This window comes from Trachurus japonicus, chromosome 19 (assembly GCF_045865225.1).
Source record: "Trachurus japonicus isolate A0001 chromosome 19, Traja_1.0".
NCBI lineage: Eukaryota > Metazoa > Chordata > Actinopteri > Carangiformes > Carangidae > Trachurus > Trachurus japonicus.
The window spans coordinates 100096-112500 of record NC_140925.1 but is presented as its reverse complement, the minus strand read 5'-3'; the positions used below and the strand labels follow the sequence as shown (position 1 = coordinate 112500).

The following is a 12405-nucleotide window of genomic DNA, read 5'->3' as shown; positions in this document are numbered from 1 at the left end:
TCCGTATACTGCGCTGTTTGTTATGGTGCGGTCATTGCTAAAGTTGCTACAACAATAGAAGCTAGCGGTTAGCAGACTTCATCTCTCCAGGGGGGGTCTAACTCGGTGTTACGGTGCGTTGGACCATGGGTTAAACTTACACCTGAATATCCCTTTAACCTCATAAACACGTCTGAATGTCTGTCGTCATTGACATTAACCTGCATTTTGATACATTTCAGGTAACGGGCCCTCTAGTGTGTGTGTGTGTGTGTGTGTGTGTGTGTGTGTGTGTGTGTGTGTGTGTGTGTGTGTGTGTGTGTGTGTGTTACCAGCTCGTTGCGTTCCTCAGACAGAAGAGCGTTTCGATCCTCCAGTTTCCTGACGACGGCGCTGAGCTCCGCGATTTTTAACTGAAACCTGCGAGTGTCTCGTTCCTCCTGGGACTACACACACACACACACACACACACACACACACACACACACACACAAAGACACACACACACAAAGACACACACACACAAAGACACACACACTGTAGTTACTGTTACATTGCAGCAGCCGGTTTTACTTTGACATGTTTGAACCCGGGTTTCAGCTTAACGCCAGTTGCCATGGAGACGCTCCTGAGACTCAGGTTCATTCAGCATTCTCATTGGTCCATAATGGTCACATGACCGGGTTGTGAGGACCAATGAGATACTGAGACATGTAAAGGGGGCGGGGCCTGAATGTGATGTCACGATGAAGGTCAATGAAGATGAACTGAGAGACGGTTTTCCCATCATGCAGCGGGAGCAGGAGGAGGCGGGGCTTACAATATGAGGAGTGGCGTTAGGGGCGGAGTTAGGGGAGTGGCCTGGATGGTTAAGTCCCGCCCTCTGAGCGTCTCTCAGCGCTGCGATTTGCTGCTCAGCCGCCTGAGTCTGCAGCTGGAGGCGGTGGGCGTGGCCGGCCTGAAGACCCAGAGCTTTGTCCAGAACACTGACGGCTCTGTCCTTCAGCTTGATCTCATCCATCTGGTGAGACACACAGGTGAGACGGACAGGTGAGACAGACAGGTGAGACAGACGGACAGGTGAGAGACGGACAGGTGGACAGACAGGTGAGAGACGGACAGGTGGACAGACAGGTGAGAGACGGACAGGTGGACAGACAGGTGAGAGACGGACAGGTGAGACAGACAGGTGAGAGACGGACAGGTGAGAGACGGACAGGTGGACAGACAGGTGAGACAGACTGCTCTGTCCTTCAGCTTGATCTCATCCATCTGGTGAGACACACAGGTGGACAGACAGGTGAGAGACGGACAGGTGAGACAGACAGGTGAGAGACGGACAGGTGGACAGACAGGTGAGACAGACAGGTGAGAGACGGACAGGTGAGACAGACGGACAGGTGGACAGACAGGTGAGACAGACAGGTGAGAGACGGACAGGTGAGACAGACGGACAGGTGGACAGACAGGTGAGACAGACAGGTGGACAGACAGGTGAGAGGAGGGGTTAAACAGGAGGTTAGTCTGTCAGGCCGGGGTGAAACACTCTGCTTCTAGGAGACACATTCTGTCTCTTCTCCACAGATTAAACCAGGTTCTTAAAGTCGTGTGTCTGTTCGGCTTCGGTCTGAATCCTCCAAGGATCAAACATCACAGCTGGTTTCAGTGTCTGTCCCTTTAAATGCAAATGCAAAACCAGTCTGTCCTCTCTTCCTATGAACCAGTCTGCCATCCAGTCCTCCATTAAGCTGGTCTGTCCTCTCTTCCTATGAACCAGTCTGCCATCCAGTCCTCCATTAAGCTGGTCTGTCCTCTATGAACCAGTCTGCCATCCAGTCCTCCCATTAAGCTGGTCTGTCCTCTATGAACCAGTCTGCCATCCAGTCCTCCATTAAGCTGGTCTGTCCTCTCTTCCTATGAACCAGTCTGCCATCCAGTCCTCCCATTAAGCTGGTCTGTCCTCTATGAACCAGTCTGCCATCCAGTCCTCCATTAAGCTGGTCTGTCCTCTATGAACCAGTCTGCCATCCAGTCCTCCCATTAAGCTGGTCTGTCCTCTCTTCCTATGAACCAGTCTGCCATCCAGTCCTCCCATTAAGCTGGTCTGTCCTCTATGAACCAGTCTGCCATCCAGTCCTCCATTAAGCTGGTCTGTCCTCTATGAACCAGTCTGCCATCCAGTCCTCCCATTAAGCTGGTCTGTCCTCTATGAACCAGTCTGCCATCCAGTCCTCCATTAAGCTGGTCTGTCCTCTATGAACCAGTCTGCCATCCAGTCCTCCCATTAAGCTGGTCTGTCCTCTATGAACCAGTCTGCCATCCAGTCCTCCATTAAGCTGGTCTGTCCTCTATGAACCAGTCTGCCATCCAGTCCTCCATTAAGCTGGTCTGTCCTCTATGAACCAGTCTGCCATCCAGTCCTCCATTAAGCTGGTCTGTCCTCTATGAACCAGTCTGCCATCCAGTCCTCCATTAAGCTGGTCTGTCCTCTATGAACCAGTCTGCCATCCAGTCCTCCATTAAGCTGGTCTGTCCTCTATGAACCAGTCTGCCATCCAGTCCTCCATTAAGCTGGTCTGTCCTCTATGAACCAGTCTGCCATCCAGTCCTCCATTAAGCTGGTCTGTCCTCTCTTCCTATGAACCAGTCTGTCATCCAGTCCTCCATTAAGCTGGTCTGTCCTCTCTATGAACCAGTCTGCCATCCAGTCCTCCATTAAGCTGGTCTGTCCTCTATGAACCAGTCTGCCATCCAGTCCTCCATTAAGCTGGTCTGTCCTCTCTTCCTATGAACCAGTCTGTCATCCAGTCCTCCATTAAGCTGGTCTGTCCTCTATGAACCAGTCTACCATCCAGTCCACCCATTAAGCTGGTCTGTCCTCTCTTCCTATGAACCAGTCTGCCATCCAGTCCTCCATTAAGCTGGTCTGTCCTCTATGAACCAGTCTACCATCCAGTCCTCCATTAAGCTGGTCTGTCCTCTATGAACCAGTCTGCCATCCAGTCCTCCCATTAAGCTGGTCTGTCCTCTCTTCCTATGAACCAGTCTACCATCCAGTCCTCCCATTAAGCTGGTCTGTCCTCTATGAACCAGTCTGCCATCCAGTCCTCCCATTAAGCTGGTCTGTCCTCTATGAACCAGTCTGCCATCCAGTCCTCCCATTAAGCTGGTCTGTCCTCTCTTCCTATGAACCAGTCTACCATCCAGTCCTCCCATTAAGCTGGTCTGTCCTCTATGAACCAGTCTGCCATCCAGTCCTCCATTAAGCTGGTCTGTCCTCTATGAACCAGTCTGCCATCCAGTCCTCCCATTAAGCTGGTCTGTCCTCTCTATGAACCAGTCTGCCATCCAGTCCTCCATTAAGCTGGTCTGTCCTCTATGGACCAGTCTGCCATCCAGTCCTCCCATTAAGCTGGTCTGTCCTCTCTATGAACCAGTCTGCCATCCAGTCCTCCATTAAGCTGGTCTGTCCTCTATGAACCAGTCTGCCATCCAGTCCTCCATTAAGCTGGTCTGTCCTCTATGAACCAGTCTGCCATCCAGTCCTCCATTAAGCTGGTCTGTCCTCTATGAACCAGTCTGCCATCCAGTCCTCCCATTAAGCTGGTCTGTCCTCTATGAACCAGTCTGCCATCCAGTCCTCCATTAAGCTGGTCTGTCCTCTATGAACCAGTCTGCCATCCAGTCCTCCATTAAGCTGGTCTGTCCTCTATGAACCAGTCTGCCATCCAGTCCTCCATTAAGCTGGTCTGTCCTCTCTTCCTATGAACCAGTCTACCATCCAGTCCTCCATTAAGCTGGTCTGTCCTCTCTTCCTATGAACCAGTCTGCCATCCAGTCCTCCATTAAGCTGGTCTGTCCTCTATGAACCAGTCTGCCATCCAGTCCTCCATTAAGCTGGTCTGTCCTCTCTTCCTATGAACCAGTCTACCATCCAGTCCTCCCATTAAGCTGGTCTGTCCTCTATGAACCAGTCTACCATCCAGTCCTCCCATTAAGCTGGTCTGTCCTCTATGAACCAGTCTACCATCCAGTCCTCCATTAAGCTGGTCTGTCCTCTATGAACCAGTCTACCATCCAGTCCTCCCATTAAGCTGGTCTGTCCTCTATGAACCAGTCTACCATCCAGTCCTCCCATTAAGCTGGTCTGTCCTCTATGAACCAGTCTACCATCCAGTCCTCCCATTAAGCTGGTCTGTCCTCTATGAACCAGTCTGCCATCCAGTCCTCCCATTAAGCTGGTCTGTCCTCTATGAACCAGTCTACCATCCAGTCCTCCATTAAGCTGGTCTGTCCTCTATGAACCAGTCTGCCATCCAGTCCTCCATTAAGCTGGTCTGTCCTCTATGAACCAGTCTGCCATCCAGTCCTCCATTAAGCTGGTCTGTCCTCTCTATGAACCAGTCTGCCATCCAGTCCTCCATTAAGCTGGTCTGTCCTCTCTTCCTATGAACCAGTCTGCCATCCAGTCCTCCATTAAGCTGGTCTGTCCTCTATGAACCAGTCTGCCATCCAGTCCTCCCATTAAGCTGGTCTGTCCTCTATGAACCAGTCTACCATCCAGTCCTCCATTAAGCTGGTCTGTCCTCTATGAACCAGTCTGCCATCCAGTCCTCCATTAAGCTGGTCTGTCCTCTATGAACCAGTCTGCCATCCAGTCCTCCCATTAAGCTGGTCTGTCCTCTCTATGAACCAGTCTGCCATCCAGTCCTCCATTAAGCTGGCCTGTCCTCTCTTCCTATGAACCAGTCTACCATCCAGTCCTCCATTAAGCTGGTCTGTCCTCTCTTCCTATGAACCAGTCTGCCATCCAGTCCTCCATTAAGCTGGTCTGTCCTCTATGAACCAGTCTGCCATCCAGTCCTCCCATTAAGCTGGTCTGTCCTCTATGAACCAGTCTGCCATCCAGTCCTCCATTAAGCTGGTCTGTCCTCTATGAACCAGTCTGCCATCCAGTCCTCCCATTAAGCTGGTCTGTCCTCTATGAACCAGTCTGCCATCCAGTCCTCCATTAAGCTGGTCTGTCCTCTATGAACCAGTCTGCCATCCAGTCCTCCCATTAAGCTGGTCTGTCCTCTATGAACCAGTCTGCCATCCAGTCCTCCATTAAGCTGGTCTGTCCTCTCTATGAACCAGTCTGCCATCCAGTCCTCCATTAAGCTGGTCTTTCCTCTCTTCCTATGAACCAGTCTGCCATCCAGTCCTCCATTAAGCTGGTCTGTCCTCTATGAACCAGTCTACCATCCAGTCCTCCATTAAGCTGGTCTGTCCTCTATGAACCAGTCTGCCATCCAGTCCTCCATTAAGCTGGTCTGTCCTCTATGAACCAGTCTACCATCCAGTCCTCCATTAAGCTGGTCTGTCCTCTATGAACCAGTCTACCATCCAGTCCTCCCATTAAGCTGGTCTGTCCTCTATGAACCAGTCTGCCATCCAGTCCTCCATTAAGCTGGTCTGTCCTCTCTTCCTATGAACCAGTCTGCCATCCAGTCCTCCCATTAAGCTGGTCTGTCCTCTATGAACCAGTCTACCATCCAGTCCTCCCATTAAGCTGGTCTGTCCTCTATGAACCAGTCTGCCATCCAGTCCTCCATTAAGCTGGTCTGTCCTCTCTTCCTATGAACCAGTCTGCCATCCAGTCCTCCCATTAAGCTGGTCTGTCCTCTATGAACCAGTCTACCATCCAGTCCTCCCATTAAGCTGGTCTGTCCTCTATGAACCAGTCTGCCATCCAGTCCTCCCATTAAGCTGGTCTGTCCTCTATGAACCAGTCTGCCATCCAGTCCTCCATTAAGCTGGTCTGTCCTCTATGAACCAGTCTGCCATCCAGTCCTCCATTAAGCTGGTCTGTCCTCTCTTCCTATGAACCAGTCTGCCATCCAGTCCTCCATTAAGCTGGTCTGCCCTCTCTTCCTATGAACCAGTCTGCCATCCAGTCCTCCATTAAGCTGGTCTGTCCTCTATGAACCAGTCTGCCATCCAGTCCTCCATTAAGCTGGTCTGTCCTCTATGAACCAGTCTGCCATCCAGTCCTCCCATTAAGCTGGTCTGTCCTCTATGAACCAGTCTGCCATCCAGTCCTCCCATTAAGCTGGTCTGTCCTCTCTTCCTATGAACCAGTCTGCCATCCAGTCCTCCATTAAGCTGGTCTGCTCTCCCTGCCTCCCTTGCCTACCAGAAGCTTCCTCCTTCAGCTGTTGTTAACATTTCCATGTTTCTCACATTCTCTGTTCTAAACTGTTTTCTTGTCTGTAACAACATCTCTGTCCCGTCTGTCCGTCCTGGGTGATGATCCCTCCTCTGTTGCTCACCCTGAGCTTTCTCCTGGTTTTCCCTGTTAAAAGGGTTTTCCATGGAGTTTTTCCTCAGTGGATGTGAGGGTCTAAGGACAGAGGATGTTGTTATGATGGGATGTAAAGCCCTTTGAGACAAACTGGTGGTAACAACGTGTGTTGTATTGTGTTAAATTATGTGCTATGTTGTTGTTGTTTTTTACCTTAATTTATCCAGGTAAGAAATTCTGACCTGGATGAATGTGTTGTTGGTTTAGGTGATATTGTAGTGTAGTGTAGTGTAGTGTAGTGTAGTGTAGTGTGTAGTGTAGTGTAGTGTAGTGTAGTGTGTAGTGTAGTGTAGTGTAGTGTAGTGTACTATAGTGTAGTGGTACCAGGCGGCGGATCTCCCTCTCACAGTCCCTCTTGGTCCTGCTGAGCTCCTAGTGTGTAGTGTAGTGTAGTGTAGTGTGTAGTGTAGTGTAGTGTAGTGTAGCGTAGTGTAGTGTAGTGTAGCGTAGCGTAGTGTAGTGTAGTGTAGTGTGTAGTGTAGTGTAGTATAGTGTAGTGTAGTGTGTAGTGTAGTGTAGTGTAGTGTAGTATAGTGTAGTGTAGTGTAGTGTAGTGTAGTGTAGTGTAGTATAGTGTAGTGTAGTGTAGTGTAGTGTGTAGTGTAGTATAGTGTAGTGTAGTGTAGTGTAGTGTAGTGTAGTGTAGTGTAGTGTGTAGTGTAGTGTAGTGTAGTGTAGTGTAGTGTAGTGTAGTGTAGTGTGTAGTGTAGTGTAGTGTAGTGTAGTGTGTAGTGTAGTGGTACCAGGCGGCGGATCTCCCTCTCACAGTCCCTCTTGGTCCTGCTGAGCTCCTAGTGTGTAGTGTAGTGTAGTGTAGTGTAGTGTAGTGTAGCGTAGCGTAGCGTAGTGTAGTGTAGTGTAGCGTAGCGTAGCGTAGTGTAGTGTAGTGTGTAGTGTAGTGTAGTGTAGTGTAGTGTGTAGTGTAGTGTAGTGTAGTGTAGTGTAGTGTAGTGTGTAGTGTAGTGTAGTGTAGTGTAGTGTAGTGTAGTGTGTAGTGTAGTGTAGTGTAGTGTAGTGTAGTGTGTAGTGTAGTGTAGTGTAGTGTAGTGTAGTGTAGTGTAGTGTAGTGTAGTGGTACCAGGCGGCGGATCTCCCTCTCACAGTCCCTCTTGGTCCTGCTGAGCTCCTAGTGTGTAGTGTAGTGTAGTGTAGTGTAGTGTGTAGTGTAGTGTAGTGTAGTGTAGTGTAGTGTAGTGTGTAGTGTAGTGTAGTGTGTAGTGTAGTGTAGTGTAGTGTAGTGTAGTGTAGTGGTACCAGGCGGCGGATCTCCCTCTCACAGTCCCTCTTGGTCCTGCTGAGCTCCTAGTGTGTAGTGTAGTGTAGTGTAGTGTAGTGTGTAGTGTAGTGTAGTGTAGTGTGTAGTGTAGTGTAGTGTAGTGGTACCAGGCGGCGGATCTCCCTCTCACAGTCCCTCTTGGTCCTGCTGAGCTCCTAGTGTGTAGTGTAGTGTAGTGTAGTGTAGTGTAGTGTGTAGTGTAGTGTAGTGTAGTGTGTAGTGTAGTGTAGTGTAGTGTAGTGTAGTGTAGTGTAGTGGTACCAGGCGGCGGATCTCCCTCTCACAGTCCCTCTTGGTCCTGCTGAGCTCCTCCTGGTGCTGGTGGTGAGCGGATCGGAGCTCGGCTGCTCGGGCCTGTCCGGCCTGCTGAGCCGAGCTCAGAGCTTCCTCCGTCAGCCTCTTGGCTCCTCGGAGCTCCGCTGCTTCCTGCTGCAGCCGGCAGCGCTCCGACTCCCAGCCCCGCCGCGCATCCTCCACCTCCGCCAGCAGGGCGCTACGCACCTGCACAAACACACACACACACACACTGTCACACCGGAGTCTCCTAGTTGTCAAGGGCAACGGGACTCTGGTGAGGTCACCACAAAGATCAGCTGATCCACACCTGGTGATACCAGCACAGACAGACAGACAGACAGACAGACAGACAGACAGACAGACAGACAGACAGGTGGACAGACAGACAGACAGACAGACAGACAGACAGATACTAGCTGCGTTTCCATTACAGATTTTCGCAAAATAAAAGCGATATTTCTGAAACTTTGAAAAAGGGCAATTGCTATTTGCGGGTGTTTCCATTGAAAGGTGTTTTGCGAATGAGCCGTAATGCGTCTTGCGTTTCCATGGTGACGGCACAGAGATCTCAGCTGCCGACAGTCGCTGTTGTTATTGTTTTTAACAAAGATGAAAACAGCGCTTGATTGCCGAAAGGTAAAGCCCGCGTGGCGCCGGCAGCGGTGATGAGGTGGTTGTGTCCACACACCCGTACTGGTTTATGTGACTAGAGGGGACATGTTCCACACACCCGTACTGGTTTATGTGACTAGAGGGGACATGTTCCACACACCCGTACTGGTTTATGTGACTAGAGGGGACATGTTCCACACACCCGTACTGGTTTATGTGACTAAAGGGGACATGTTCCACACACCCGTACTGGTTTATGTGACTAGAGGGGACATGTCGGAGCAGGAGGGAGCGGAGCGTGGAGCCAATCTCCTTCAACCAAAAGGGGAATGATAGGAAAGGTGTTCTAATTTACTGAGAAACAATGCCCAGGTCAGCAATGCATATGGTTCATTCGTCGCCTCAAGTCCCATAAACCAACACAGCGTGGACACACACAACTCCACTGACACCGGTGACGTGTGTCTCAAAAACCACCTCATGAGAGCATAAAAACTTTTTTGCGATATTTGAGAGTTTTTTCGAAATGTAGGTGTTTCCATTACCAGTTTCTAATTTCAATATTTAGGTTTTGCGCATTTCAAGGGGTAATAGAAACGCACCTAGGGGACAGACAGACAGACAGACAGACAGACAGGTGGACAGACAGGTGGACAGACAGACAGACAGACAGACAGACAGACAGACAGACAGACAGGTGGACAGACAGGTGGACAGACAGACAGGTGGACAGACAGGTGGACACCTTGTCAGCGGAGCCGTCCCTCAGCGTCAGCACGAGTCCGTTCAGACGTTGAATCTCTCCGTCTTTGATCTTGATGACCCTCATCAGCTCCATCTCATGTTGCCGTAGTAACGTCTCCCTAGTAACCGCCAGTTCCTTCTGCTTCTCCTCGTGGAGTTTGGTCTTCAGTTCTGTCACGGCAACCGTTGCCCGGTGATGCTCCGCCTTCAGCTCCTGACTCTTCTCTCTCTCCAGACGACTCACCTGTCGAATATTTGATCACAATTTATTAGCTGTGAATCTACGTAAAGAGGAAGAATTACAGGTGATGAACAGGAAGTAGTGTAGGTAGGCCGGGGAATTAGCATTATCATTGCTCAACCTTTTGTTTGCTCAATGGGCTATTGGTCTCCCATTGTCACACAAGTCACACACAGAGCCAGAAATGCAGCTGGCTATTCAACTTTGAAAGGACTAGTTTTGTTGGAAGACTATGGCCTGTGGGACAGACTTTTAAATGACCAGTATTTATGATGACTACTCTTACAAGTCTACTACTTAAATAACTAGTAATAATTAGTTAGATTACAAGTTACAGTACTAGTTACCCACGAATAGCCAATCACCCAACAGACAGTTTTAATTTTAGTTTAGTCTTCGTGTCAAACTGTCATTTTAGTTTAGTTCATACTGATTTACTCAAACGACTAAAAGTCTGAGCAGTTTAGTCAGAATAATCCATGACTATTTTCGTCTAGTTTTAGTTAGTCTGTCCTGACAGAAGTGTGTTGCTGCGATGCCTCTGATTGGTCGGAACGAGCCTCCGTGCTGCAGCTTTCCCAGTCCGTCGCCCGGCAACGGGAAACATCAACAAACAACAACAGGAACCGAACCATGGATCTATTATACATCCGTGTCTTGAACTGAACAGAAGAAGAAATATCCGTCAACGGTTTCCATGCCGACCGTCGTTACACCGCGGACCCAAATCCAGTTTCCAACCAGCAATATTTTGAAAGCGCACCGTTGCTACGGCGCCGACCGCAACGATTGTGACTGGTTGAAAGAATTCCAAACGGCCGGAGCGTTTTTTTCTCTGATCACAGAATCACAGGCGGAGCAATTTTAGTCAATTTTTAAAATCTCTTTCTAGAAATGTAATTCTATTTAACCCAGTCAATATAGTATAATTATACCTAGTAGGTTCTCTCCTCACACTATTTTTAGCAGATATTTTGGAGAAACCCACTTTACACTTTACACTAACATACTAGTCACATGTTTGTCTCAGTGGTTTGACGATCGGCCATCGGCCCCGTTCTTTGTGTCAGACTGAACTTTGTTTCTTAACTTGTGGCTAACGCTAACGCTAACGCTAGCAGCTGCATCTTCTAAATAATGCGGCGAGTGGGGATTGAGGAAGCGACGTCACCTAGGAGCTGAGTGGCAGCTTGAAACCTCATGGGTATTTAATACAGTTTCTGCACTGGAGCCATGTGGTGTTGTTGTTTTTAAACTGAGAGCAGACCATAATCACTGCTCCACCCCATGGACAGATGAGGCATTGCAGCTGGTTTTCACTCAGGCTGCTTAGAGGCGTTTCCAGTCACACTGACGACATCATCACGAGGGATCGATCACATTACCCCGAGGATTCAGCCAAGGACCAGTCAAGGACCAGTCAAGGACCAGTCAAGGACCAGTCAAGGACCAGTCAAGGATTCATCATGGAAAGAGGGGAACGTTTGAGTGGCTTCATTGTGAGTCTGTACTACTGTAAAGGCCGTTACACACCCCGCGTTGTTACAAATAAAAGACACGAAATTGCAAAATATTCAACGGCGAATATTTCACATCAAAACCATTCACACCGGCAGCGTTGTGAAACTGCTGTGTAGAGTTACGATGATTGGTTGATGTGTTTATTTGGTGAGTGAAAGCTCCGAAAAATCGACCTTACTCCGAAAAAAACTTCGGCCGGTGATGAAAACCAGAGACACGCTGTAGTAACTGTTGTACATCTGTAGTACTGTAGAAATAGAAGAGGATAGCTACTTTATTGTCATTCAAGTACACAGTGTGCATAGAACGAAAGCTGCCGCAGCCAGACAGGGCGCCGCCATGTTTATGTGTAGTACTGTAAGTCTGTAGTACTGTAGTACTGTAAGACTGTAGTACTGTAGTACTGTAGTACTGTAAAACTGTAGTACTGTAGTACTGTAGTACTGTAGTACTGTGTTAGTACTCTGGGCTCCTTACTTTGTTCTTTTCATGCTGTAGTTCTATCTGGATCTCTGTCAGTTTCGCTCGCAGCTCCTCATTGGCTGCTTGAAGGGTTGCCATGGCGTCCGGTCGTTCCCCCTTTCCCCGCCCCCCAGCTCCTCGCTTTGACATCACCACCTCCACCAGCTGGCTCCGCCCCTCCTGCTGGCTCCGCCCCTCCTGCTGGCTCCGCCCCTCCTGCTGGCCCCGCCCCTCCTGCTGGCCCCGCCCCTCCTGCTGGCTCCGCCCCTTCTGTTGGCCCCGCCCCTCCTGCTGGCCCCGCCCCTTCTGCTGGCTCCGCCCCTCCTGCTGGCTCCGCCCCTTCTGCTGGCTCCGCCCCTCCTGCTGGCTCCGCCCCTCCTGGATGAAGTGTCTGTCAATCTGAAGGTTGACAACATCTGCACACACACACACACACACACACACACACACACATCCTTGTAAATCTATCTTTGTGAGGACATGTCATTGTCATAATGTATTCCCTAGCCCCTTACCCTACCTTAACCATCCAAAACAAATGCCTAAACTTAACCATCACTCTAAACCTCATTTAAACCTAATTAGGGCCACAGGCCATCGCACCGGGCACTACTGTTATTGTGTGGATTTTTTCCTAGTTTTTTATTTTTTTATTTTTCATCTTCTGGACGACCTTCGGTTCGCTACTAGTAACCCTACAACCTGCGCGTAACAACGCACGCACGCACACACGCATAACAAAGTAACCATGCGTGCACACACACGTCGCTGTGCGTCTTTCCGGTTGTTTTGACTTCAATTTCACCCCATAAATCCTCACACAGACACACACACACACACACACATAGTGTGTCTCTATGTGGAGTTAGTTCCTGTGTGTTATTATGTTTTTATATCGAAGCCGTTTTCTATGAATAAATGACTTATTAT

General features: G+C 49.4%; 1 protein-coding gene across 4 annotated transcripts in view; it reads right to left on the bottom strand.

Annotated features, from left to right (window-relative positions):
• jakmip3 (Janus kinase and microtubule interacting protein 3) overlaps positions 1–11652 on the bottom strand; it is a 27298-nt gene extending 15646 nt beyond the window's left edge. For 3 of the 4 annotated variants that reach the window (XM_085761365.1, XM_085761367.1, XM_085761368.1), the window contains exons 1-5: positions 11491–11652; positions 9253–9495; positions 7860–8099; positions 800–1000; positions 312–425 (exon numbers count right to left, since the gene is read on the bottom strand). In XM_085761365.1, the coding sequence (XP_085617491.1) occupies positions 312–425; positions 800–1000; positions 7860–8099; positions 9253–9495; positions 11491–11625 (933 nt within the window). In that variant the 5' untranslated portion in view covers positions 11626–11652. The remainder of the gene's footprint in view (positions 1–311; positions 426–799; positions 1001–7859; positions 8100–9252; positions 9496–11490) is intronic. The other variant, XM_085761369.1, reaches the window with a different exon arrangement.
• Between the last annotated feature and the right edge of the window lie 753 nt (positions 11653–12405).